The sequence below is a fragment of the Ursus arctos genome, unplaced genomic scaffold, assembly GCF_023065955.2.
Source record: "Ursus arctos isolate Adak ecotype North America unplaced genomic scaffold, UrsArc2.0 scaffold_12, whole genome shotgun sequence".
Classification (NCBI taxonomy): Eukaryota; Metazoa; Chordata; class Mammalia; order Carnivora; family Ursidae; genus Ursus; species Ursus arctos.
In genome coordinates, this window is record NW_026622786.1 from 51,246,473 (window position 1) to 51,269,610 (window position 23,138).

Here is a 23,138-nt window from a genome sequence, read left to right on the forward strand (position 1 = left end):
TTTACAAAATTTACAGGAATTATTCAATGACAAGCATGACACCAAAAACCACAGTAAGTTCTAATGTCTAAATTGTCCAAGACAAACTAAAACCTTCCATATAATCCTTTCTCTGACATTGTTTATTTAAACAGAGAGAAAAATTCCAAACACTCCTGAATCTAGAAACAAAGACAACAATAAGGAATTGATTCAGATTTTAAAGGCAAATAGGGTCTCATAACATATGTAGTTTAAGAGATCTTGGAACTTTCTAAAATATTTTCTCCAATCAAGACAGAGGAAATTATACACAAGGTTTGCTATCAAGCTGGTCTCTGGCTTAAAATGTGTAGGAGAAGGGAGGCCAAAACATTTTAAGACATTATTTTAAATAAAAGTTATATTGCAAGAAAGCAGAAGGAAAAAGTAAAATGTTATTGAGCACCAAACAATGTATTAGGTTAACTTAACTCACAAACAACATATTTTTAAATTATCACAGAATTTATTAAGCTTCAAGCTAAAGTCTATAGAGAGGTTAAGTCATCTGACGGAAAAATTACAAACATCCCAATTACAATGCTGCTTCTACTGTAGCATTCTACTCCTCATATATTTAACTATAAGCATTTAGATTGCTAGCTAGCAACTTATTTCAGTAATATCATCACTTGACAATGTGTGGCTATATTTTATCTAAATTCAGTTAATTCACAACTATAAACAAGTCATCTACAAACTAAACTTCTATAAATAACAAAAACTATGTTTCAAATGACATACACTTCATAATTAAAACCTTTCCTATTCATTCAGAGCTATTTCATGCCCATTAGAAGTCAGAGATGCTGGAAGGCCAAAAGCATTAGCAAAGATAGGGTTATTCTGGTACAGAGAGCCCCCAACAATGATGACTCAACTTAACGATTTTTCAACTTAACAACAGGACAAAAGCAATACTCATTCAGTAGAAACCGAACTTCAAATTTTCATCTTTTCCTGGGCTAGCAACATGTGGTATGATACTATCTTGTGATGCTGGGCAGTGGAGGCAAGCTGCAGCTCCCAGTCAGGCATGCAATCACGAGGGTAAACAATAACCAATATACTTATAACCATTGTGTACCCATACAACCTTTCTGTTGTTCACTTTCAGTCTAGTATTCAATAAATTACATGAGATATTCAACATTTTATTATAAAATAGGCTTTGTGTTAGAGGATTCTACCCAACTGTAGGCTAATGTGTTCTGAGCACGTCTGAGATGAGCTAGCCTAAGCTAAGATGTTCATTCAGGTTAGGTTTATTAAATGCCTTTTTGACTTAATGATACTTTCAACTTATGATAGGCTTATCAGGACATAACCCATCATAAGTCGAGGAAGATCTGTATTTTCCCTCTTTCTGCTAAGTAATGGGGCAGACAGCCAAGAAAAACAAAATAAAAGGAGGAAAGTGCCTCATTTTTCAAAAGCTACGCATCTAAGACAAATTTCTTATGAAGTATTAAAACTCCATTTTGAAAACTGTCCACATTATGCTATTGTACTAAGTATGACATTCTAGATTGTACATGGTAAACTTAGGTTCTTTTGAAGCACATTTTTCCAAGGGCCCTATTTTTTCCTTCTAATGCTTAGAATGGTTCTTGGGGCGCCTGGGTGGCACAGCGGTTAAGCGTCTGCCTTCGGCTCAGGGCGTGATCCCGGCGTTATGGGATCGAGTCCCATATCAGGCTCCTCCGTTGTGAGCCTGCTTCTTCCTCTCCCACTCCCCTGCTTGTGTTCCCTCTCTCGCTGGCTGTCTCTATCTCTGTCAAATAAATGAATAAAATCTTAAAAAAAAAAAAAAGAAAAAAAGAAAAGAAAAGGACCCGGGCCTTAATTTAAAAAAAAAAAAAAAAAAAGAATGGTTCTTGACTATAACATTAACTTATTTTAATAAAAGACTAACAGTATTCAATATTATGTATTTTCAAGTGTCATACCACTATCTTTACTTAAAAGTTAGTTTGCCACAATAGAGTCAAATCAGTGCTACTTTTTAATTCTATTCTTCTAATAGGAAGCTGGAGAGCAGGGTGATACAGTAATGTAACTATAAAAAGGGTTTCTAGCTTGCTTAACATCTTTTGGGCAGAGCTACACATTTCTAGCTCAAAATGGATTTAACCACCACACAAATTACAGAGCAAATCAATATTTTAAAGTATTAATCCACTTTTATGTCATGCAATTATGCTTTATAAGCACAATCTCTGTCCAAGGCCACAGCAACGATGACTATCTTCATCTCGTCCCAGGTTTGCCATCCAAAGTAGCCCCACAGTGTTGTTTTCCCTTTTTAGTAAATTTTGAAATGATTTCAGGGCAGAAACAAGAAAAAAACTCATTTCTTTCAAATTAGGAGCTTAAAAGAAATGGCTCTTTGAACATTTAGGTTTTTTTTAAGCACTCCAATAATTATTCCATTTAACAGTCTTCTCATAAAATGGGGTTTCTGATTAAAAATGTTATCCTACTGAAGATTAAAAGGTACATTTTCATTGATGTTACATATTGGCAATAATGAAGATACCGGATTGTGAATGGTGTCTGTAGTTTGTAAAACGCCTCAAACAGCACTTAATGCCAGTACCATACCGATTGCTGTTTTACTGTCAAAGTTATTTATCACTTTAAAGTTCTGAAAAAGGCCCCAAATATTTTCCAATAATTAAGATACCAAATGTTTAGAGGACTGGTAGCATTTGTAAGCTTAGCTGGCATAAAGTAGAACACCCACTATTAGTTAATTTTATGTCAGAAATACTGGAATGTTTCAAGAACAGTGATTTGACTGATGTATACCTAATTTAGGATGGGGAGGGGAAGCAGGGATGCTTTGCCTCTAGACATACATTTTAGTATTCTATGTTCAAAATAAAATTCCACTGTTTCAGTTTGGGGAGGGTGACAGTGAGATTAGTTTCTTGAAAGTTAATTCTATTTAGTTAAATTAAAAATTGAAGTTCTAGAAACCTGGCATTTGTCAACAGTTTATACTATAAACATAACCTTTGCCCAGCCAACAGACAAAACAGTTATTTTTCAAAATAAGAGTTTAGTATCATAATACAGGAAATTTCAGTATGAAATGAGGACACTTTTTATTTAGGTATTTAAGAGAATAGCAGAACCAGCTTACATTTATATAGTACTACCTTTTTTCAAATGAGTAAAGTTACTTGATCATAACTATATACCTGGCAATAACACTTGCCCTGCCTACCTCATTTCATAGATTAGCAAACCCAAGGAGATAAAGTGACTTGATCAAGCTTCCATGGTAGGTGGTGAAGGTGGAACTGAAGTCTAGGACCTGAATGCTTCCGTTACCTTCCAAGGAAACAACTATATTAAAAATGTTTTCTCTTTACCTCTCTCCTTCCTCCCCTCTACTTTCTCTCTTTTTAAAATGGTTTTCATCTGTTCAAAACATGTTTAAGATGTGACTGCAAGTTGTCATCTGTCATGTCAGACTATCATTTATGTCTCATTAGGAACTGGTATCTCTAACAATACTCTCCAGGAAAACCTGAAACATCTACCATTAATGACACAGTAAATTGGAAAGGGGGAAGGAGAGGAAAAATAAAACTAAAGCTGCTAAACAGGTACTCATTTGTAACAGTATCTATTTTTAGAAAAAGCACAAATTATAAAATGAAAGTAGTAAAGATTTTTCATTGGAGATCAAAATGTCTTTAAAATGCAGTCATACATTACTGGTAGAAAAACGAATTGGTTTAATCGTTCTAGTGATCATTTTGCTAATATGAAATTACCCTACTGATACGCCTAAAAAAGCATACCAAGATGTATCTGTAATAGTCACTACCATAAAGTGGTTCATAGCAAAAAGTTGGGAAAAATTTTTAAAGTCTATCATTTAACTAGTTAGAAATGAAATACAAGCCCTCCAAACATTTAAACACTATTAATCCATTAAAAAGAAGGAGACAAAAATCTGTTTGTGATGAGGGGGAAAAAATGTAAAAAACAGATACACGTATTTATTCATGCATATATTAGAAATGAAAAAAAAAAGTGCAGAGGAGGGGGTAAACTGGGCTGGAATACACATGAAAATTTTTTTCTCCGAAAGTATATATAAGAATCTGTTAACAGTAATTACCTCTAGGAAACAGGTAAGGGAGAGAAGGTTTTTTTCATTTTATACCTTTCTACCCTGTTGGAATTTTCTAACCACTTGCTAACATTACTGTTTTGTTTTTTAAAGAAAGTCAGTGGAGATTATCTTGTGGAATTATTAGCTACTTTCATTTTTTTCCTCTACTTCTAGATTTTTAAGAAAACTTAGTACTTGCCACCTCTTTTTTTTTTTTTAACAAGTGTGTAATTTATAAAATAACCTAGTTTTTTCTTTTAGGTGCATACATAATTATCTGAGATGGAAAACATAACACTAGACAGTCACACAGAGTATGAGTAGGCTAGGTCAAACTAAAAAATGAAATTGTTAACTTTTATACCTTCACCCATATATATGATTTAGTATATCAAGTTGCTGATAGTTGTAACAAATTCAATGCCTCAGATTTGTTCAAATGTTTTTTCGTATTTTTGTAGAACATGGTAATCTAGAATATTACCATTAAAAAAGTAAGGTAGTAAAAACATGAAGTAATCATTCGACTCCTATATTCCAGGCAATCAAAAGCGTATTTTCAATGAACATAACTGTCCGAACTAATTTCTCCCCTCAAACCAATTCCATCACCATTTCTTTGTTATCCACTTACTTAGTAATTTAGACACTAAATCAGAGATTCTCAGTTATGGGGACAGAAGCCAGGAAGGAGTTAGAGGCCTTCTTCCAGGTGGAAAAGACAGAGCAACAGTGCTCACCATTTCTCTTCCTCCATACAAAACTAAATCACTTCTTTCCCCTGAGGAATTCTGGGGCATAAAAAAGATTAGGAAAATCTTGGTGGTAAAACTAGCAAACTGACTACAGTAATAATAATTCAGAGGATAAATTGCTATTATTAAGCACTAGGAATTCAGAAGCCTAGGTCCCACTCTTAATTGTGCCACAGCCTAACTGCACAACTAGGACAAAATGCATTAACTCTCAGTTTCATTTTCCCTAAGACAGAAAGATTTAGACTTCTTTTAAGTTCAATTTCCTTTGAGATCTAAGTTCTTTACTTTTCTTATGATTTGCTCAAAAGACATATTACTATCAAGGAATACTTAGCTAAAGGGATAGGATATGTTTAACAGCCTCTTACAATTTTTTTTGTTTTAATCTAGGACTTTTGGGGAAAAAATTATCTCAATTTACAAAAAGCTTTCTGAGGGGTGCTACTTTATGAATTTCCTGTCTACACAAACATAATTTTAACAATCATTCTTAATAAGCCATAGAATAAGTCAAACAGAATGGGTCCCAAGTGATGACCAGTATTTGAACAGTTTAATCACTGCAATGAATTTCGAAAACATTTGCAAATCTTTTGAAATATACAGGGACTCAAGCTAACAACAAGCAAGAAATTTCTATATAGGTGATTACTTTTCTACGTTTACTAATCAGTTTCTTGCTTCAATGGCTCTGTTTTATTTTTGATTTGAGAAACCGATTAGCCTTTCTGTACAAAAATTCTCTAAAAGTAATCCACTTCTGTATTTCCTCCAACTAACCTTTCCCACCTTATCAAGTACTTTATTACTCCTTCTGAATTAAACTTTATTAGACTCTCATACATTGGTGTTCTTAATTACTCTGGATAAATCCTAAATACACTTAAGTATATATATTTTAAAAAATTTATTACCACTACAGAGAATTATTTAAGGCCTAAATCCATCACAGTGAAACAAGTTTTGTTTACAATTGAAATTAACATTATCAAGAATAGTAGTCAAGACGATCCTATTTCCTTAAAAAAATTAAATTCAAATACACTAAAAAACCACTAAGCAAGCAGTCTGTTTGCAAGAGAAATAAATGAATAGATGTGATAGTGAATAAACAGATCACGTATAATCATTTTTGGGAATTTTTAAATACTTAAAACTAATACAGAAAAGCAAGTTCATTAAATTTTCTTCTCTTTATAAACAGCAATATGACCTAGGTGAAAAGATAGGTCTTGCACTATGTTGTGGCTTTTTTTTTTCCTGGAGAAGAAAAGTCCCTTCTGTGTTTACAAACTCTGAAATAACAGACAAATTGTTCATTCCCAAAGGTCCCTACACCACATTCCTTACAAAACCCAAAGGATCAACGATTTCTTCCTCTTATGCTTTCTTTCTCATTGCCTTTGTAAAACTGCAACTACCCTGTAATTTCCTTCCTATAAGTGTGACTAGGAGAACCTCCTTTTAGAAGGTTGATACATAATTCTAAGGGATAATAAGTAATGAGAAAAATATTAACAAAAACTATTAAGATAGGGAGTATGTGCCATTTCTTTTAAGCACATTAAATATGTTTTTAAAGTTACCATGATTTGAGGAACCATTAAATACATACTTCCTACTACGGACTGCCTAAGATGATCAGATCAAGTATGAAAAATCAATATATTTGATTTATATCTAAATCAGTTTGTATTCAGGAATTAAACATTTCTCTGGAAAAACAAGGTCAGTGTCATTCTCCTGTGTAAAAAATAACAATAAAAAAAAAACCCAGAAGCATAATATCTACATTTTTCTCCAGAGACATACTTCCTCAATAACCTGTTTTCCCCTCAGATTTATCAAATAAATGCATACTGTTGCTTTGCATTTTCCGTTATTTCACCAGTTAGCTTCAATGCTCAAGTCTACTTCACCAAAAGTACAATAGCACATTTGATTTATTTTACTACACACTTTACACTGGCATCATAAAAAACAAATCTCCCAAGAGCTCACACAATAGCAAGTAAAAGCCCTCTATACACCAAGCATTTCTCCACCAAATTTTTTTAAATGACTAGTCTCTAAAATCATCCTAATTACTAAAATATTGAGATCAGAAAAATACAAATTAATTTTACTTTTCACTTTTTCACTTGCTTTAGATTTTTTTGCAGGACACAGATGAATGAAGAAGGATCCCCCATTCTTCCTCCAAATTCACTAAAAATAAAACCATCTACAAGCAACTGGAGTTATAGAAGACCAATTTCTTTTTAAAGATTTCAGGTCACTAAATAAATACACTGAAGACAAAGTTCAGGTTTTCTCTTCTTGAAACTGAACCATCCATGTGTTCCTACTGAATATGAGCATTCCCTTCTCCAAGTGATGTAATTTTTAAGAAAACTAAAACATACCCTTGAAAATATTTAGGAAATGATTAGTGACTCCAAATTTTGCTTTTCCTCTCTTACATTAATGCAATCATCTTTAATCTCTAAAACAAGAAAAAATATTAATATACTTCTACTTACATATTAAGTTTTCAGTGTGCAGGCAGTTAAAATTTATGGGTAAAGTTTCTTAAACTTAAATTTTACTGTATTTGCAAACTAAGTTATTTTCCTTCTGTAATAGCTTGCCTTAAAATATGACTGCAGAACTTAAAGCTCAAACCATCGTGAGCAGCACCACCAGGGAAGAAACCTATCACCTATTACACTGCTGCTTATCTAACAGGCGTTCACCGAAAGGGGAATCCAATGAAAACTATTTGACAAAATGTAGGTAAATTTAGCCACATACAACCCCTTCCCCCTCTTACATATGAAAAAAAGAAACAAAATCTTACCAGGACTAAAATTGTTTCAGCCCAGTGGAATGAATCCAGTCACATTTAAGTGAAATACAAAGTACTATGTTTTCTCCAACTTCTGTACCTTGAAATACAATTCTTTAACCACAAAGAACAAAAGAAATGGAAATAAACCTAAGATCTAAATTTAGTTTTAAATCAAAAGTATTAAATGTTTTAAAAAGATTACTGGCAGTGAAGAGTCCTGCTATAGTGAAATCTGCCCCTTTAAAAATAGCAAATACTCCACTACATTAATATAAAGTCAGTTTCCATAAGGAAAGCAGAAGGAGCACCCTAAAAGCAACTGAACAAAACAGTTAACTTTTAGGTCCCTCCACTCAACAGGTACATAAAAAGCATCGAAATTAATATTTTTCCATAATCTACACGTTTCTGTATTTCAAGGTTTAAAAAGGAGAGAATATGGTATTACCAAAAGTACTCACCTAACTCACCACTGACTTCATTTAGCAAATAATGAACACAAAAATTGCGGGCTGAATTGTTAAAAACAAACAAAAAAACACTTATTCCTGAATCTGTTTTGGGGTGTCTCTAAGCCCATGAAAATGGTAATTCATACAAGAAAATGCTTTAACAATCATTTAGTGAGGCTCTGACTCAAAGTAGACTTAAAACCCCCAACACTATCACTTCTTGAACTCCAGGGGGTAAAGAATAACGGAATTCTTCCGAGGGTAAGGGGGGGGGGAGTATTTAGAAAAACCAAATGTGTAAAAGTTTAAATCAGAAACGAAAATTTAAATCTCCAGTGGCACAACACTAAGTTCGAAACAATCATTAAGAGTGGCTGTTCGCCAGGATTTGAAGCCCAAAAATATAAAACAATTACCAACGAGGAAAGGGGGCTTTGGTAACTCGTTTACTGGAAAAAGAGCGGGGGGGGGGGAGAATCTTCCACAAGGGAAAAAAAAATGAGGAGAAAGACAATACTAACCTTAATATGAAAAGGGTGGGGGAATGCTTGGAAAGTGAAGAGAGGAAAAGGTAGAAAGCAACTCTTCTGAAATGTGGAGAGAAAAAGAGGTTCTATCCCAGGAGGAATGGAACTGTTCCGGAGATACCGGGAGACTCCCCCAACCTAAACGGCCGGCCTGCGAAAGGCCAGGTTTATTTCTCCACACTCATCTTAGCACCATCAGGAAAACGACAGTTTAAGGCCACTCTGTCTTACGTTTTCCCCATTAACACAGACTGGATGTCAGTAGCAAACCGGTGGGGGTGACGCGGAAGGGCGCAACAGCATCTCGGCGAGGGAGGGAAGAAACTTCGCAAGAAGAGGAAGCAGCAGCTCCTCTCTTGGCCCCTATCACCGGCCGGCGAAGTTGCGCCACCGACGCCCCTGCCCTGCGGGCGCCCACTCCCCCTCACCCCTCTCCACACGCAAAACTACGCAGCACTCGACCCTTCAAACTGCCCCCGAAGTCCAACTACGCCTCCGTTTCCTCCTACCCCCGGACCCATCCCAACTAAGTTCCCGGGAAAGCTCCCGCCCAGAGCGCGGCCTGTTCCGGACAACAGGTGGGCAGTGGCGCCAGCAGGGCTGGGCCTCTCCTAGCCAGGCCCACTCCACTCCTCCCCGGCCAGGGCCCGGGGGCGCCCGGCTCCGGGACGGGGAGGGGGAGCTAGCTCCCTTACCTCCGCCATATTTGCCGTACTGACGGGTCACATCTCCGCGGCGGCCGCAGCTGGGTCACGGCCAGAACCCGGATGTGAGACTCGGCAACGGGACTCCAGCCGCCGCCGCCGTCTCTGCTGCTCCCGCCGCCGCTGCCTCGGCGGGAACGCGCAGGAGCCGCCCGAGCGCGCCCACCACACCCCACTCCGCCCCCTCGCGGCGCCCCGGCTGAGCTGGACTGGAGGGAAAAGGCCGGCGCGCGCGCGCGGGACAAGGGGCGCGCGCGCGCGGCCCCGCGGCAGCCTTCCCCGGGAGGATCGCGGAGGGGGCGGAGTCAAGGTGGGTGTGGGGGGGGGAGGTGGACATCTAAGCGCCCGGCGCCTCCCCTGCCCTAGCGGATCCGCGACTCCAACTGGAGAGAGCCCTAAGGGGACCAGAGAGGTCAAGGAAAAGTGCCAAAAATCAGCGTCCAGCATTGACATTGCTGGGGAAAAGATACGTTATATTTTACATGTAGGCCTTTTTTGAAGTGCATTTGCTGGAAAACGGATGTTGCTGTGATGCAACAACGGCAACAGCGCGAAGTAGCGCGCTTTGAAAGCGGCTGTCTCTTGACAAGTATTTCTCTCTCGGTTGATTCCTGACAGGAAATGTAAAATCCCACATCCCCAAATCTTAGAGGTCAGAGCAGAGATTAAGAAAAGGGACTGTGGATAGGTAGTCTGCCATCCTCACATTTGATTTGCTTTTCCCACACACATTTCCTGAGATGCCAGGAGCAACATAATTGTGCAACGTTTGAATTCTGCACAACTAGAGAAAATTTCAAAATACGAAATACTAAAAAGCTGCTCTTTGATGGATCTCTGACTTGATTGCATAGAGGGAAAACCTGCTTATTTGCAGTGCCTGAAATGCCAGCAATTTGAAAGTTTATTTTAAAATACTGGCCTGGAACTGCCAATTGGCCTTGATGCCAGTTCTAATGACTGCATGGCCAATGACTGCAAAATAACAAACTTGTTTCCCTTCCATTACTAAGGCAGATACTGGCTAATGCAAAGGTGATATTAAAGCATGCACTAACATATTTTACTCAACCAGGAGTTTAAAAATCTTAATTTCAAAAAGACCGTTTTCCCCAAAATGTTCAAGGGTTCTCAATGCAATTTCAAAAATGACTACCCAAATCAACCAATCAAATATAAAGTCATTCCTTCCAAATAATGTGATGCCGGCACTACAATATAGTGCATAAATGTGCATATTTACAATTTTTCTTTAATACTTAACTTACAATGCAATATGGGCTGTTTTCTTAAATTATTTGTATTCCCTTAAAATTCTAGACTCTATTAAGCAGTTTCCTTTTTCCAATGATTCAACGTTAACTTGAAATTCTTATGTCCAATAATAATTTGCGCATGAATAATTTGTGCATTTACAGGTATATGAAGTAGCTGCTAAGTGAAAGGACATTACCTGGTAATTTGACAGGAAAAGAGTCCACAGACAGTCTGTAAACCAATTAAACATAAACATCTGATGCACATTTTCTACTGAAAGAAAAGCAAGGGAAAGAAGAGAAAGGAAAACTTTAAGGTTCCCAAATCTACAAACAATTTTTACCATTAACTGTACTGTACAGTATTTTCATTTTATTTTTTTAGAATACTTATACTATAAAAGTGTTTTTCAGGATTCCTTGGGGGAATAAATATTTTAGCATAGGAACATAGAGTTACCCTACTGAATTACCTTAGTCCTTTGGACTCAAAATAAAAATCATTTTCTGAAAAGTCAGTTTGTGTTTAAATAGTTTTGACTTTGAGATGTTTGGTGGAAAACAATTGAAGGCAAAGAACAATTGATGTGCATAGACCTGGGGTGGGTTAAGACAGAATAAGGGGCCTAGAGGTAGAAACTCAGGCTTTATAATACAGTGGGGATAGAGGATTTTCCATTTAACTACCAAAGGTAATATATGAAATTTAGCTAGTTCACAAAAAGAAAATTAAAAACTGTTGTCAAAATGCGAGGTACAGGAATAACTTGCTTGCTTAAACCCATTTACTCTTTGATTCTTCAGTGAAACCTCAACAAAAAATCCCAATTGTGATGAAAAAGCTGGGGATCATGGTCCCTTAAAGCTATTGAATGAATTCTGAAACTGTCTGGAAAATCGAATCTGGGACATATTTGAATGTGTCTCCCTCTTATTGATAAATGACTTTTTAAGTTTATTAATATTGTGTATCATTTTTACTAATTTTAAGTGACATTATCATTTGGGGGAAAAATTCCCTCTATACATTTTTTCCTCCCTTTGTTAATAAATGTGGGCTCAGTGCTTTTTTTTAAGCTTCAGATATTCTAAAAATAAAGAGAAATAGCTCTAATATTGTAAGTCATTAGTAACACATTACTAATGAATTCAGTATGGTCTTATTCCCATTTTATTCTCATGATATACTTATCTTTCAAAATTTTAGAAGCCACCTTAAGGAAAGCAGTCTTTCTCAAAAACTCTTGCTTACGTCCTCAGTATCAAATATGTAAAAATTAACTGCTCATCTAACTTAGTGTAGATGGGACCTTAGAGGTCTTTTAGTCAATTTCTACCCTGTCTAGGTAGGAATCCCTCATTATGTGTTCCCACTACCAGGCTTTTCTGCCTATGCTAAAACACCTCCACTGACTTAACTGTCTGATGAAGAGGCTGCTGTTTTCAGAAAAAGCTGTATGTTTGGAACATTCTTTTTATTAAACTAGAATCTATCTCCCTGTTACTTCCATCCATCTCCCTGAGTTTTTCAGCACTTTTGATTAATTCAACAGATGTCTTCTTTGTATTTAAGTGCAAACAATCAATATTTATACTTGGGTTAACAAAATATAAATCTTTAATGCTTACTGATACTAGACAACCTAAAAACAAGGCATGACAGAGTTAAAGGTATGAGAAAATTCACCAATAACTATGAGCTATTTAAAATCATTACCGTTTATAGTATTTATTAATGTGATCTTCAAAATGGTATTGTTAGAACTGTATAGTTAAATATTTAAAGTTAAACTAAAAAATGTGGTTAATTCCAATTTTATGCAAGGTTTGTGGCTAATGTCCCAAAACAAAAAAAAAATCACTATACAAAGCCTGAATAAATGCCTCTTGAGCTCCCATTCCCCACCTAAATGTTTCCTTATTTTCAGGCAAACTAACATTAACTTTCACCACATTTAAGCTTCTCAAAACTGCTATTATATTGGGAAATTATTTTTAAGCAATTTACTAAATACTCCATTAAAAAGTTACTAAACATTTTTATAGAGGCTAAAATACACACACATACACACACACACACATACACCCTTCAGTTATTATTCTGTTTTAACAAAAGCATTTTAAGGCCACAATTTTACTTCAGTACCATAAACTAACCAATAAATAAAAGTCTTTGGCAATTTACATATACCTAAGAAATATAACCTTTTATTCAGTACCAATACCTGACTCAAATGTAAGTACTATATACCTATACTACATAAACAAAATGTTATGCAACACAGGAACCTCTCAAAATGCTCCAAGAAAATATTTGTAACAATTTAGGCTCTAGGGCTATTTGAATAAACGGATTAATGCAGCACATTCAAAACCCTAAAAACAAATCCTCTACCTAACCATTTTCAGAGTCCATGAGTCCCTTTGGAGATTATTTGGTAACCTATTTACTAAAATATTTATTTGAAAGTGTCAACTTACACAAGCTGTGCAGGTAAAAACTGAAAAATATCTACTAATTTGGTTGAAAATACCTAAATATCAAAAAACTTAAAAAGGACGTTTTTGATAAATTGAGTTTACTTTTACTTTAGTAGGCAGAATGGTTACAAAGCAGTAATGCATTACATTTGGAAGCCCCACATCTATGCAAGAATCAGCATCATCTTTTTGTTAGTTTGGTTTTTATTATTAATGCCACCCCAAAACACTTACATAGCCTTTTGGTTCTTCAAAAAACAGTTTGGTTTTTTTCATAATTTTTACATAAAGAGTTTTATCCAGTGGCCCCATTTTATCAGATTATAACAAAGTGTTATTTTTATAGTCCTAATATTGTTGACATGTTATTTTTATCTCACCCAAACGCTGGATATTATTGGCCCATCATCAGTTCTCAAACACTGGAATATACAGAAAGAGTAATGTAATATTTATATTACTTGAGGGAGTTTGGATTTTCCCTCCCTTAATCTCCAAGTGTGCCCCTGCCTACCAGCATCACATCCGTCTTGTCTGCATTGAACCTCAACCAGTTGGTTCTTAACCACGTCCGAAACTCAGCCAGGCACTGGGAGAATCGAGCCACCACACCATCTGGATCAAAGGAAAGAGAGCCTCAGTAGTAACGAGACCAGAGATGATGATACCACAAGCTCACCATGTCTCTAATTCTCAGCCTGTCTCTAATTTTTAAAAGATGGCCAGGAATTAGGACAAGGATCCCATGACAATTTTAGGAAAACATTAATGAGCCTTGAGACATGCAATTTGTAGCCGATGGTAAAGGAATAAAAGCGACCTAATAAATAGGTCGCCTCATTCCATCCATGATTGAAGAAAGAAGGTTCAGTCAACTCCACGTCATCTGGGCTAAGCGGCCTCAGTAGACGGGCCAATCTTGTAACTGCATAAGCTTTTCTGCAAAATTAAGAGTTTTAGCGTTGGAGGAAGCTTTAGGGTTAACAGGGGCCCGGAGAAGGGTAATGACTCGCCCAAGGTCACACAGCAAACGGGGACCAGAGATGGGCTCCAAGGCAGAGATCTTTCCACGAAAAGCTGCAAGAACAAGGCCATTTCAAGGAGGGGGGGCATCTGTCCCCAGGGATCTTCCCACGGACCAGGAGGACCTCGTTCCTTCATATTAATGCCCTCTTTCAGTCTCTCTTCCCTCCCTCACTCCCTCCGAAAACGGCCGGCTCGCCCAGGACCCCGCTCACCACGGGGACTGCGATGCGAGCAGGAGCCTCCCAAGGGCTGGGACCGAACCCGGATCTACAGGGGAAAAGAGGCGGAGCCACAGGGGGATGGTCAGCTTGGCCCCACCCCGACCGGATTCGGGGCCCCCAGGAGAAAGGGGCGGAAGCGAACTGAGCGAGACGAACTCACACCGCAGCGGATTCCCGGGCCGCCGCGGACGCCGGGGAAGATCCGCGCCGTCGCCACCGCCAAAGCAAAAGACCGGGCTGGGAGGGGGCGCGCGGTGGAGGGCAGCTGCGCATGCGCCTCGGGGGGCCGGCGCACTCCGGCAGGGGGAAGCTGGCCGGGCGCGTTCTTTTGCAGCCCCTCCCCGGAAGTTAAGGGTCTTCCGGGCGGTACTCTACCGTGGGGGAGGGGAAGGAGAGAAAAGGGACCGAGGACACTCTAGGAGCCCCTCATCCCAATCAGGATTAGGAGAGGAGAGATGGTTTATGGAGGCTGCACTTACAGCCGCTGCCGCTGCTGCCGCCGCCACCTTCACTGCTGCCGCCACCGCCTGAAGAAGCCCCATCCATCCGCCTGCAGCCGGGGAGACTCAGAACCTGGGAGGGGCCTGGGGCCCGGGCCGCCCGCCTCCTTTTTCTAGTCGTCGTCCGGAGCTTCCTCTTGCTCCACCAACCCTCTGCCCTCCCCTCCGCCTCCGCCCTCCTCCTCGGTCTCCAACCGCCAGCCAACCGCGCGGCCGCTTGTTGAGCCCGGGCTCCTCCGTCTCCATGACGCCCGGCAAACATTCCCGAGCCTCCGCCGGAGCTGCTAACGCCGGGGTTTGGGTACAGGAACTCCAGAAGCAGCTAGGGAGGGGGGTGGCCGACCACTCCACAGCGTGTCGCCACCATGCCCATCTCTCCAGTAAACAGCCGCAAGCAGCAGAACCTCTGGTTGTAAGTTCCGGCGCTAAAACCTTAGTCCACCCTAATGGGTCCCGGAGGGAGCCCTTTTAGATTCTGTCTCTTTCTGCGGCTGGGTTCAGCCAGTCCTCGAAGCTCTCATGCGGCAGTGTCCCCTAACTTGGCCTAATACAGACTTTTTGAACCCCCAGCTGCTGTGTTTGCTCTACGGGAAAAGGTCTGCTTTGTTTAGAGCCGCTCTTCCTCCTTAATACTCCTGGAGTTGTTTTTCCGGTCAGCCGCGTCATCCTTGCCCCTTTCAGTCCTCGGGTTCCGTGAGCCACCAAACTGAACTTGACTATGCTCTTTAGTCAGAGTTTTTTCTTCCTTCTCATGCCATCGCGCCTTAAAACCCATTCCTGCTCACGACGTTCTGCCGTTTCTACAACACTTGAAAGTGAGGCTGGGGAAGAGCACACAGCTCTGTGGACTTGTTTTGATTATAACTTCAAATGGTCCCTAGTGCTGTCCAGCAATTGCACTAAAGTTTCCTCATTCATCCACTCTCCCACACTTCCAGACCACTTTTGTTCTCTCTTCTCAGACCTTCAACATCTCTCCTCCAATCTCCAGCTGAGCTAATCTTTCTTCAACAGAACCTGTTGAAAATTCTTGGCAGAGAACCTTACATTCTCTCTTGAATATGGTTCTCACTGTCTTTTTTCCATTTTACTACTCCACCAAAATAGTTTTTGTGACGGTCAGCAATAAGCGTCCGCCGAAATGCAATGGCCATTTCTCAGTTTCTTCTTAACCCTTCCACTTCTCAAGCTTTAAATCACTTCGTTTGGTTTCTGGGACTCCACTCCTCCCTAGTTCTCTCCGTGTTTTATTGCTACTTCTTTTCAAGATACTTTGCTGGTACCTTTTCTTCTTTCCCATATCTAAATACTGGAGTGTTGCTGGGGTCAATCTTTAAACCCCTTTTCTTCACTATTGTCTTATGCATTTAAAAATCACCAATACACTGATGATTCACAAGTTTATATCTCTAGCCAGCACCTCCTCCAAAAACCAAACTTTAAAAAAAAATCAACATCTGCACTTAGAAGTTAATAGGCATCTCAAAATTCTTATGCAAAACTAAGCTTATTTCTCCCTCTTATCTACACTGCAGTCTTTGCCATTTCAGTAAATGACAATTTCTGCTCTTCGGTTACTCAGTTAAAAACCTCGGAGTTTCCCTTGACTTCTCTAACACCCCGCTCCATCAGCAGATTCTATTATTTCTATCTGCAAAGTGAATTGAGACTACGCTGTAATAGAAGTCCCTGTAACACTACAGTAACCACCTACATGGTCTTCTTACTAACATCCTACACATGGTAGTCACTGTGGCTCTTCTCAAACCCCTCCAGTTTTTCCCCATTTCACTCAGAGTAAAAGCTCACATCATTACAGAGTCCCACAGGATCTCACCTTGGACTCTTCCCTTTGGCTGATTGTTCCACAACAACATCAGGCACATTATTTTCCCACTTTAAGGCCTATGCATTTGTGGGGGTTTTGTTGTTGTTGTTGTTGTTTTGCATTTGCTCTTCTTTGGAATACTGCACCCCCAGATAGTGTCATGACTCACTTCCTTCAGATGTCATCTTATCAAAAGGCCCTTCTCTAACCACCCCTCATCAAGTAATAATAATACTTACAATTCCCAGCACTTCCAGTTCCTCAACCTTGGTTTAAACTTACCCATAAAACTTATCCTTACTTGGTATATAATATACTTGTTCATCAGTGTGTCTTCACTCAAACTGTGGTACTCCATGGGGCAGACATTTTTGTTTTGTTCACTGCTATTGCCTTGAATGAAGAAGGCACTCAATATTTACTGACAGAACGAATGAATAATGTACTTCAGTAATATTGGTTACTGTGCATCCTGTCTGGTTTTTGTTTTTGTTTTTGTTTTTTAAAGATTTTATTTATTTATTAGAGACAGAGACAGCCAGGGAGAGAGGGAACACAAGCAGGGGGAGTGGGAGAGGAAGAAGCAGGCTCCCAGCGGAGGAGCCTGACGTGGGGCTCGATCCCATAACGCCGGGATCACGCCCTGAGCCGAAGGCAGACGCTTAACCGCTGTGCCACCCAGGCGCCCCTGGTTTTTGTTTTTACTTCTAAGTTTGGAAATCTCAAAGTAAAATTAAGTTGAATTCATGAATTGGGAATTTCTTAAATAATGACAAATTCAAAAGAGATTACCTATTAAGGAAAGAATCAGGCGGGAGATGGGAAGTAGTATAACCTTCACGTTTTGAGATAGCTATGTTATCCAGTTAAATAAAATTTCACATACTTTAAAGTTTACAACTATTGGTTTGACCTAATATGTTTTTTCTCATTTTCCTCCTTTTAAGACTTAATGCTGATCTTGGAAAGGATCTTATAAAACATGTATTTATCAATTTTCCACTTTCTCCAGTTTTTCCTGTGTTAGGTCTTTTCGCTAGCTTAACAATCTCCCATTGTGGTAAAACAACCACTCTTTCTTCAGTGCTTTTATCCCACTTCTCTGCCCAGTTCCTCTGTTCTACTTATATGTTCATTCATTTCCTTTTGATCCTTAAGAGTTTTCATGTTATCTATCCACTTTTTTTCCATTAGAGCCCTTACCATATTAATCATAATTACTTTAATTCCCAGTCTTGTCAATTTCAAAATTTCTGCCATATCTTCATCTGCTCTGATGCTTGGTTTGTTTCTTCAGACTGTTTTTTCCCTTTGATATGCTTTGTAATTTTTTGTTGAAAGCTGAACATGTTGCATCAGGTAATATGAACTGAGCCTTTAGAGTGAGGTTTTGTGTCTGTCTGGCTAGGAATTAGGCTGTGTTTACTGTAGCAGTAGGTTTATGAGGCTTCAATTTCCTGTAGTGTCCTTGTTTTTGTCTCTTTTTTTAGGTTCCCCTAGAGACTCCTTCATGGAGTCTGAGCCTTGTAGTTCTTCCCATTTCAATCCCCTGTTATTGTACAGAAGACCTGTTGGTGTGGTGGTAAGATGTTGGGAGGACAGGAAGTGTTCCATAATCCTATAATTAGGTCTTAGTTTTTTAGTGGGCCTTTGACCCTGGGCTGTGACCTTCATAAGAGTTTCTCTGATTTTTTTTTCCTGGGGTGAATCAAGAAGTCTAGAGGGACTTGGAGTTGTGTATTTCCCATCCCCCATTTTGGTTAGGCTCTGCTAAAATAGTTTTCCATGAGGGTAGACCTTTGTTAAGAAAAACTGAACATTCTGGGTATATTTTAGAATGGGTATGTCCTATCTCCCTGCTGGAATTATGACGGCGTTTTTCTCTGATCTTCTTCCCAAGAGCCTGATGGGTGTCATGGTAGGCCGCCGTGCAGCTGAGCCCTCGGGACTTTTTATCTTTCAAATTATTTTACACTCAGTCACCAGCAATTAGTCAATTACCCTTTAAGTTTTCCTATCATTCCCTGGCCCCAGTTGCGGTGTCTGTTCCCAGTAAGTTGTGATTCTCTGTTTTCTCCTGCTTGTCCAACTTTCTGGCCAGTGGTGTGTCTATAAACTGATCTGATGGATCTAAAAAAACCCCATTGATTTTCAGTTTGCTAAGCCTTTTACTTGTGATAAAAATAAGATTACTGACTTTTGTGTTCTTTACATGTTGGACCAGAAACGTCTATGTACACTCTTTAACCCTTGCAGTCTGTTGTCTCCATTTCTGTACAGAAACTATTCAAAGGTCAATAATAAGTGACTGAAAGGTTTCAAAAGTCACCAAATTCAATGGGCTTTCTTAACTTTTCTACCTCTGCAGCATTTGACAATATTGATCTTCCCCTCCTTAACCCTGAACTTTACTGGTTCACTTATTACTGGTTTAAATGCCTCTTTTCTGATTTCTTTTACTATCTCCAGTTTCTCCCTTTAGCTCTGTTGCCTTCTCTTTGTGCCTTTGGGTTTTTATTTTGGGACTCTGTTCATTTATTATCATCTCTATGGAAAGATTCTCAAATCTGAATCTCCAGCTCTCACTTCTGTTTCTTTAAATTCACTTTACTCTTGCATTTTCAGCTGCCACCAGACAGCTCCACCAAGATATCAGTGATATCTAATTTGAACATGTCTACAATTTAACTTCTTTCTCCTAACTTAGCTTAGAAGACTTAATTTAATCATCACCTTAACTTTATGAGATACATACTGTTACTAACTTTTATGTACAAAAAAAGAAACAGATTAATAGCCTGTGAATTATTGGATGAATTTGAGTATTTATTTATTTATTTATTTATTGAGTTTGAGCATTTAAATTGACCTTTGAGTTTAAGCTTTCTTACTTGTAAACTATGACTATTAAGTATCTTAAAAGTTAAAAGAATTGAATTAGAAAATATAGGTGGAAGTTCTTTGAAATTTAAAGTTTAAGTAGCATTGTTATTATCTGTTACCAAGTCCTATCAGTTCTGTATCTGCTGTTTTTTAAGGGTGCTTGAGATATGTTTTATAGACATGGAAATCACTATTATGAGGGGAGAAGCTTTTTTAAATACTCATGGATCCATAGAAACAGGGGGCATGGCATGCCTCACTACACGGGAGGGCCTGGAAAAGCACAAGGGCCAGTCAGGAGGTAGAACAAGCAGGAGGAAAACATGGGCAAGAACCCTTATTGTGGTTTCCGTGGGAGGAACAGACAAAGCAGAATAAGCAGGTTTAGAATTGGCTCCTTTGGATAATTTCAAAAGGCTCTGGTTGTAGGGACTATCTCTAGTTGTCTGGCTCCTGTTCCAAGGGTGATTAGGGCAGGTGGATAGTGGCCCAGAAAGTGAGATCTCTGAGAGAGCCGGATAAAAGGAGTTGGTTAAAGGTTTCGACTCTGGATTGGTTGGTTTGCATACGAAAGGGTGCTTGCAGGGTGCTAGCAGGTGTGAGTCCCTTACAATGTATAGAAATTGATTAGCCTTGGGAGGGGCAGTCCCTGCAGGATCAGCAAGTTCTTTGATGTCAAAGCAACAAAATGCAAAAAATAGACATGCCGAACACAGGTGTATCTTGTATTTGTTTTATTTCTACATCTGCCACCCCGTGTTAAACCTTGATTACTTCTCATCTGGACTATTCCCATAGAAACAAATTAATGGTCTTCTAGTATGTTTCTGCATTAGCTAAATTTTTCTGAAGCATAGTTCAGGTCACTTTACTCTGGCTTCTTTTGAGGCAAATGAAATTTTGTACTTCCGTTATAATCAGGTACATGTTTTATCTCTTTTATCTGATTCATATTGTATCCCTGCGAGTGTATAGCACAGGGCCTTATGTATAGTAAGTGTTTTATAAATAACTTGAATGAATGGAAGAAATATATTTGGTTAAGATTGGAATTGCCGTCATCCCATTAAAATAAGAAAGGGCTATGGGGCGCCTGGGTGGCACAGCGGTTAAGCGTCTGCCTTCGGCTCAGGGCGTGATCCCGGTGTTCCCGGATCGAGTCCCACATCAGGCTCCTCCGCTATGAGCCTGCTTCTTCCTCTCCCACTCCTCTGCGGTGTTCCTTCTCTCACTGGCTGTCTCTCTGTCACATAAATAAATAAAATCTTTAAAAAAAAAAATAAGAAAGGGCTAGGGGCACCTGGGTGGCTCAGTCGTTAAGTGTCTGCCTTCAGCTCAGGGCGTGATCCCAGAGTCCTGGGATTGAGCCCCACATCAGGCTCCTCCGCTGGGAGCCTGCTTCTTCCTCTCCCACTCACCCTGCCTGTGTTCCCTCTGTCGCTGGCTGCCTCTATCTCTGTCAAATAAATAAATAAAATCTTTTAAAAATAAAAAATAAAATAAAATAAGAAAGGGCTAATACAGAAACTTTCACAAGCCACACCTACTTTTCCTCTTGTGATTATTTCATAGTGAGATTTGTGTATGTATAGCATGTTTTTAATGTCATTTGCCCCTGTTTTCATGGAAGCGATTATCAGGAGTTCTCTCAATAGATACCAATTGAATGCCTTATATTTTTCAGTTATTGCCCTAGATACTGAAGATGTAGGAGTGAAAACAAATTAGGTCCCTGCTTTGGGAAACTCAAGAATGTAGATAGAGCTCTACATGACCACTTGTATGATGACTCTGTTTTCAGGTGTAGTGGTTTTCAAAGTGGTTACCTCCTGAAACCTCAAAGTGGTTACCTTCTCTAATTTGTCTCTTTTGAAAACATATATTTTCTACTATAGTTAGAGATGTACCATAAATTGCTCATATAATTGGCTACAGGTACTTCTTTCAATTTCTTTCAAAAAGTGGTCTATATTTTCTGATTTCCTATTCTGTCAGACAGAGTGCTAAGAGCTAGAGCTGTAACTGTGGACATGATAAACATAGTTCCTTCCCATAAAACTTACAGTGCGAAGATGTGGGGGAGTTCACTGATAATGCTCTCTCATGAGATCCCAGTAACTACCTAACTGATAAATGTAACATCATTCACTAATTCATTTCTGTTTGGGTCCTATAAAGAGTACAAAAGGAAGAACTGGTTTATGAGTAAATGTGATATTTCATTATGCATCTGTTCACTTTGAGATGTCTTATAGATGTTTAGCTGGAGCCACCCAGAGGCTGGTAAACATCTAAGTATGAAGATTGCATGTTTTGAGTTGCTAATGACTTAGGGATTATTTATTCAGCAAATATTCATTAAGCAGCTACTGTGTGTTTAGTACTATTCTGGGCATTAGGGATACAGCAGGGAACAAAACCACCCCAAATCCTTACCCTCATTGAACTTAAATTCTAAGTGGGGGAGAGATAGCTAATTCATAAGATATTTAAGTAAAAGATGCATTATGTTTGTTAGTAAGTCCTAACAAGAAAAATAAAGCAAGGGAATCTGAAATATTTGAAAGGTTATTTGACATTTTAGGTAGGGGAGTCAGGGAACGCCACACAAAGAAGGTGGTTTTATGTAAAGACCTGAGGATGCTAAACATGTACATTTATTGGGAAGAGCATTCAGGCAAAGGGAACTGCAAGGGCAAAGGCTCCGATAGGGAAATACACCTGGCAATATCAAGGATGCCAGTGTGACAAGAGCAATGTATACAAGGGAAATAGTATTGAACATGAAGTCAGAGACATAAGAATGCATGTAGAATTTCTTAGGTCATAGTAAGGACTTAGGCTTTTACTATAAATGAGACAGTAAATAAATGGAGGATTTTAAGCAGAGTAGTGATATGATATAATTTGTGTCTTAAAGGATCACTCTTGGCTGCCATGTGGAGAATAGACTTCAGGGGATTCAGGTTAAACAAGAAGAGTTAGAAGGCTGCCACAACAATCTAAGAGAAATAGGATAGTTATTTGTACCAGGATGGTGGCAGCAAGGGTTATAACAACATGTTTGGATTCAGGATATATTCTGAAGTTTTCTCACCCAAGCAACTGAAAGAATAGCATTACCTTTAACAAAAATGGGTGAGGACTGCAAGAGGAGTAGGTTTGCCGGACAAGGTGAGGGCGAGATTGTCAGGAGCTCAGTTTTGGACATGCTAATTTTGAGTCAGAGATGTCAAGTAGACAGGTGGGTATATAGGTCTAGGGTTCAGAGGAAAGGTATAGTTAGAGATATATATTTGGGAGTCATTATCAAATAGAAGGTATTTAAATCATGCATTGTATGAGTTGATCTAGGCTATGAGTATAGACAGATAGAGGAAGAAGTCCAAGAATGAACACTGCAGAAAAAGTAGAAGGAAAACCAGATAAGGAAAGTGTCCTGCAATCCAAGTTAAAAAAAAAAAAAAAAACAGTCAAAGAAAGAAGGAGCAGCTAGGTAAATTCTGCTGATAAGTAAGA

The 23,138-nt window shown here is 38.9% G+C and overlaps 2 protein-coding genes across 21 annotated transcripts in view; one reads left to right on the top strand and one right to left on the bottom strand.

The window, feature by feature from the left end:
- The window catches only part of MIER1 (MIER1 transcriptional regulator), a 60,657-nt gene extending 45,590 nt beyond the window's left edge, over positions 1-15,067 (bottom strand). Inside the window, exons 1-4 of one of the 15 annotated variants that reach the window (XM_057310585.1) lie at positions 14,569-14,822; positions 13,676-13,776; positions 13,542-13,583; positions 10,878-10,954 (exon numbers count right to left, since the gene is read on the bottom strand). In XM_057310585.1, coding sequence (XP_057166568.1) covers positions 10,878-10,937 — 60 coding nt within the window. In that variant the 5' untranslated portion in view covers positions 10,938-10,954; positions 13,542-13,583; positions 13,676-13,776; positions 14,569-14,822. The other 14 variants (XM_057310583.1, XM_044383754.3, XM_044383748.3 and 11 more) reach the window with 14 other exon arrangements.
- Positions 14,563-23,138, top strand: part of DNAI4 (dynein axonemal intermediate chain 4) — an 84,272-nt gene continuing 75,696 nt past the window's right edge. For 2 of the 6 annotated variants that reach the window (XR_003315873.4, XM_057310581.1), the window contains exon 1: positions 14,566-15,320. Coding sequence is in view for 5 of the 6 variants with exons in the window: in XM_057310581.1 (XP_057166564.1) it covers positions 15,274-15,320 (47 nt within the window). In the remaining variant the exon portion in view is untranslated. Of the gene's footprint in view, positions 15,321-23,138 lie in introns of all 6 variants that reach the window. The other 4 variants (XM_026497857.4, XM_026497856.4, XM_026497853.4 and 1 more) reach the window with 3 other exon arrangements.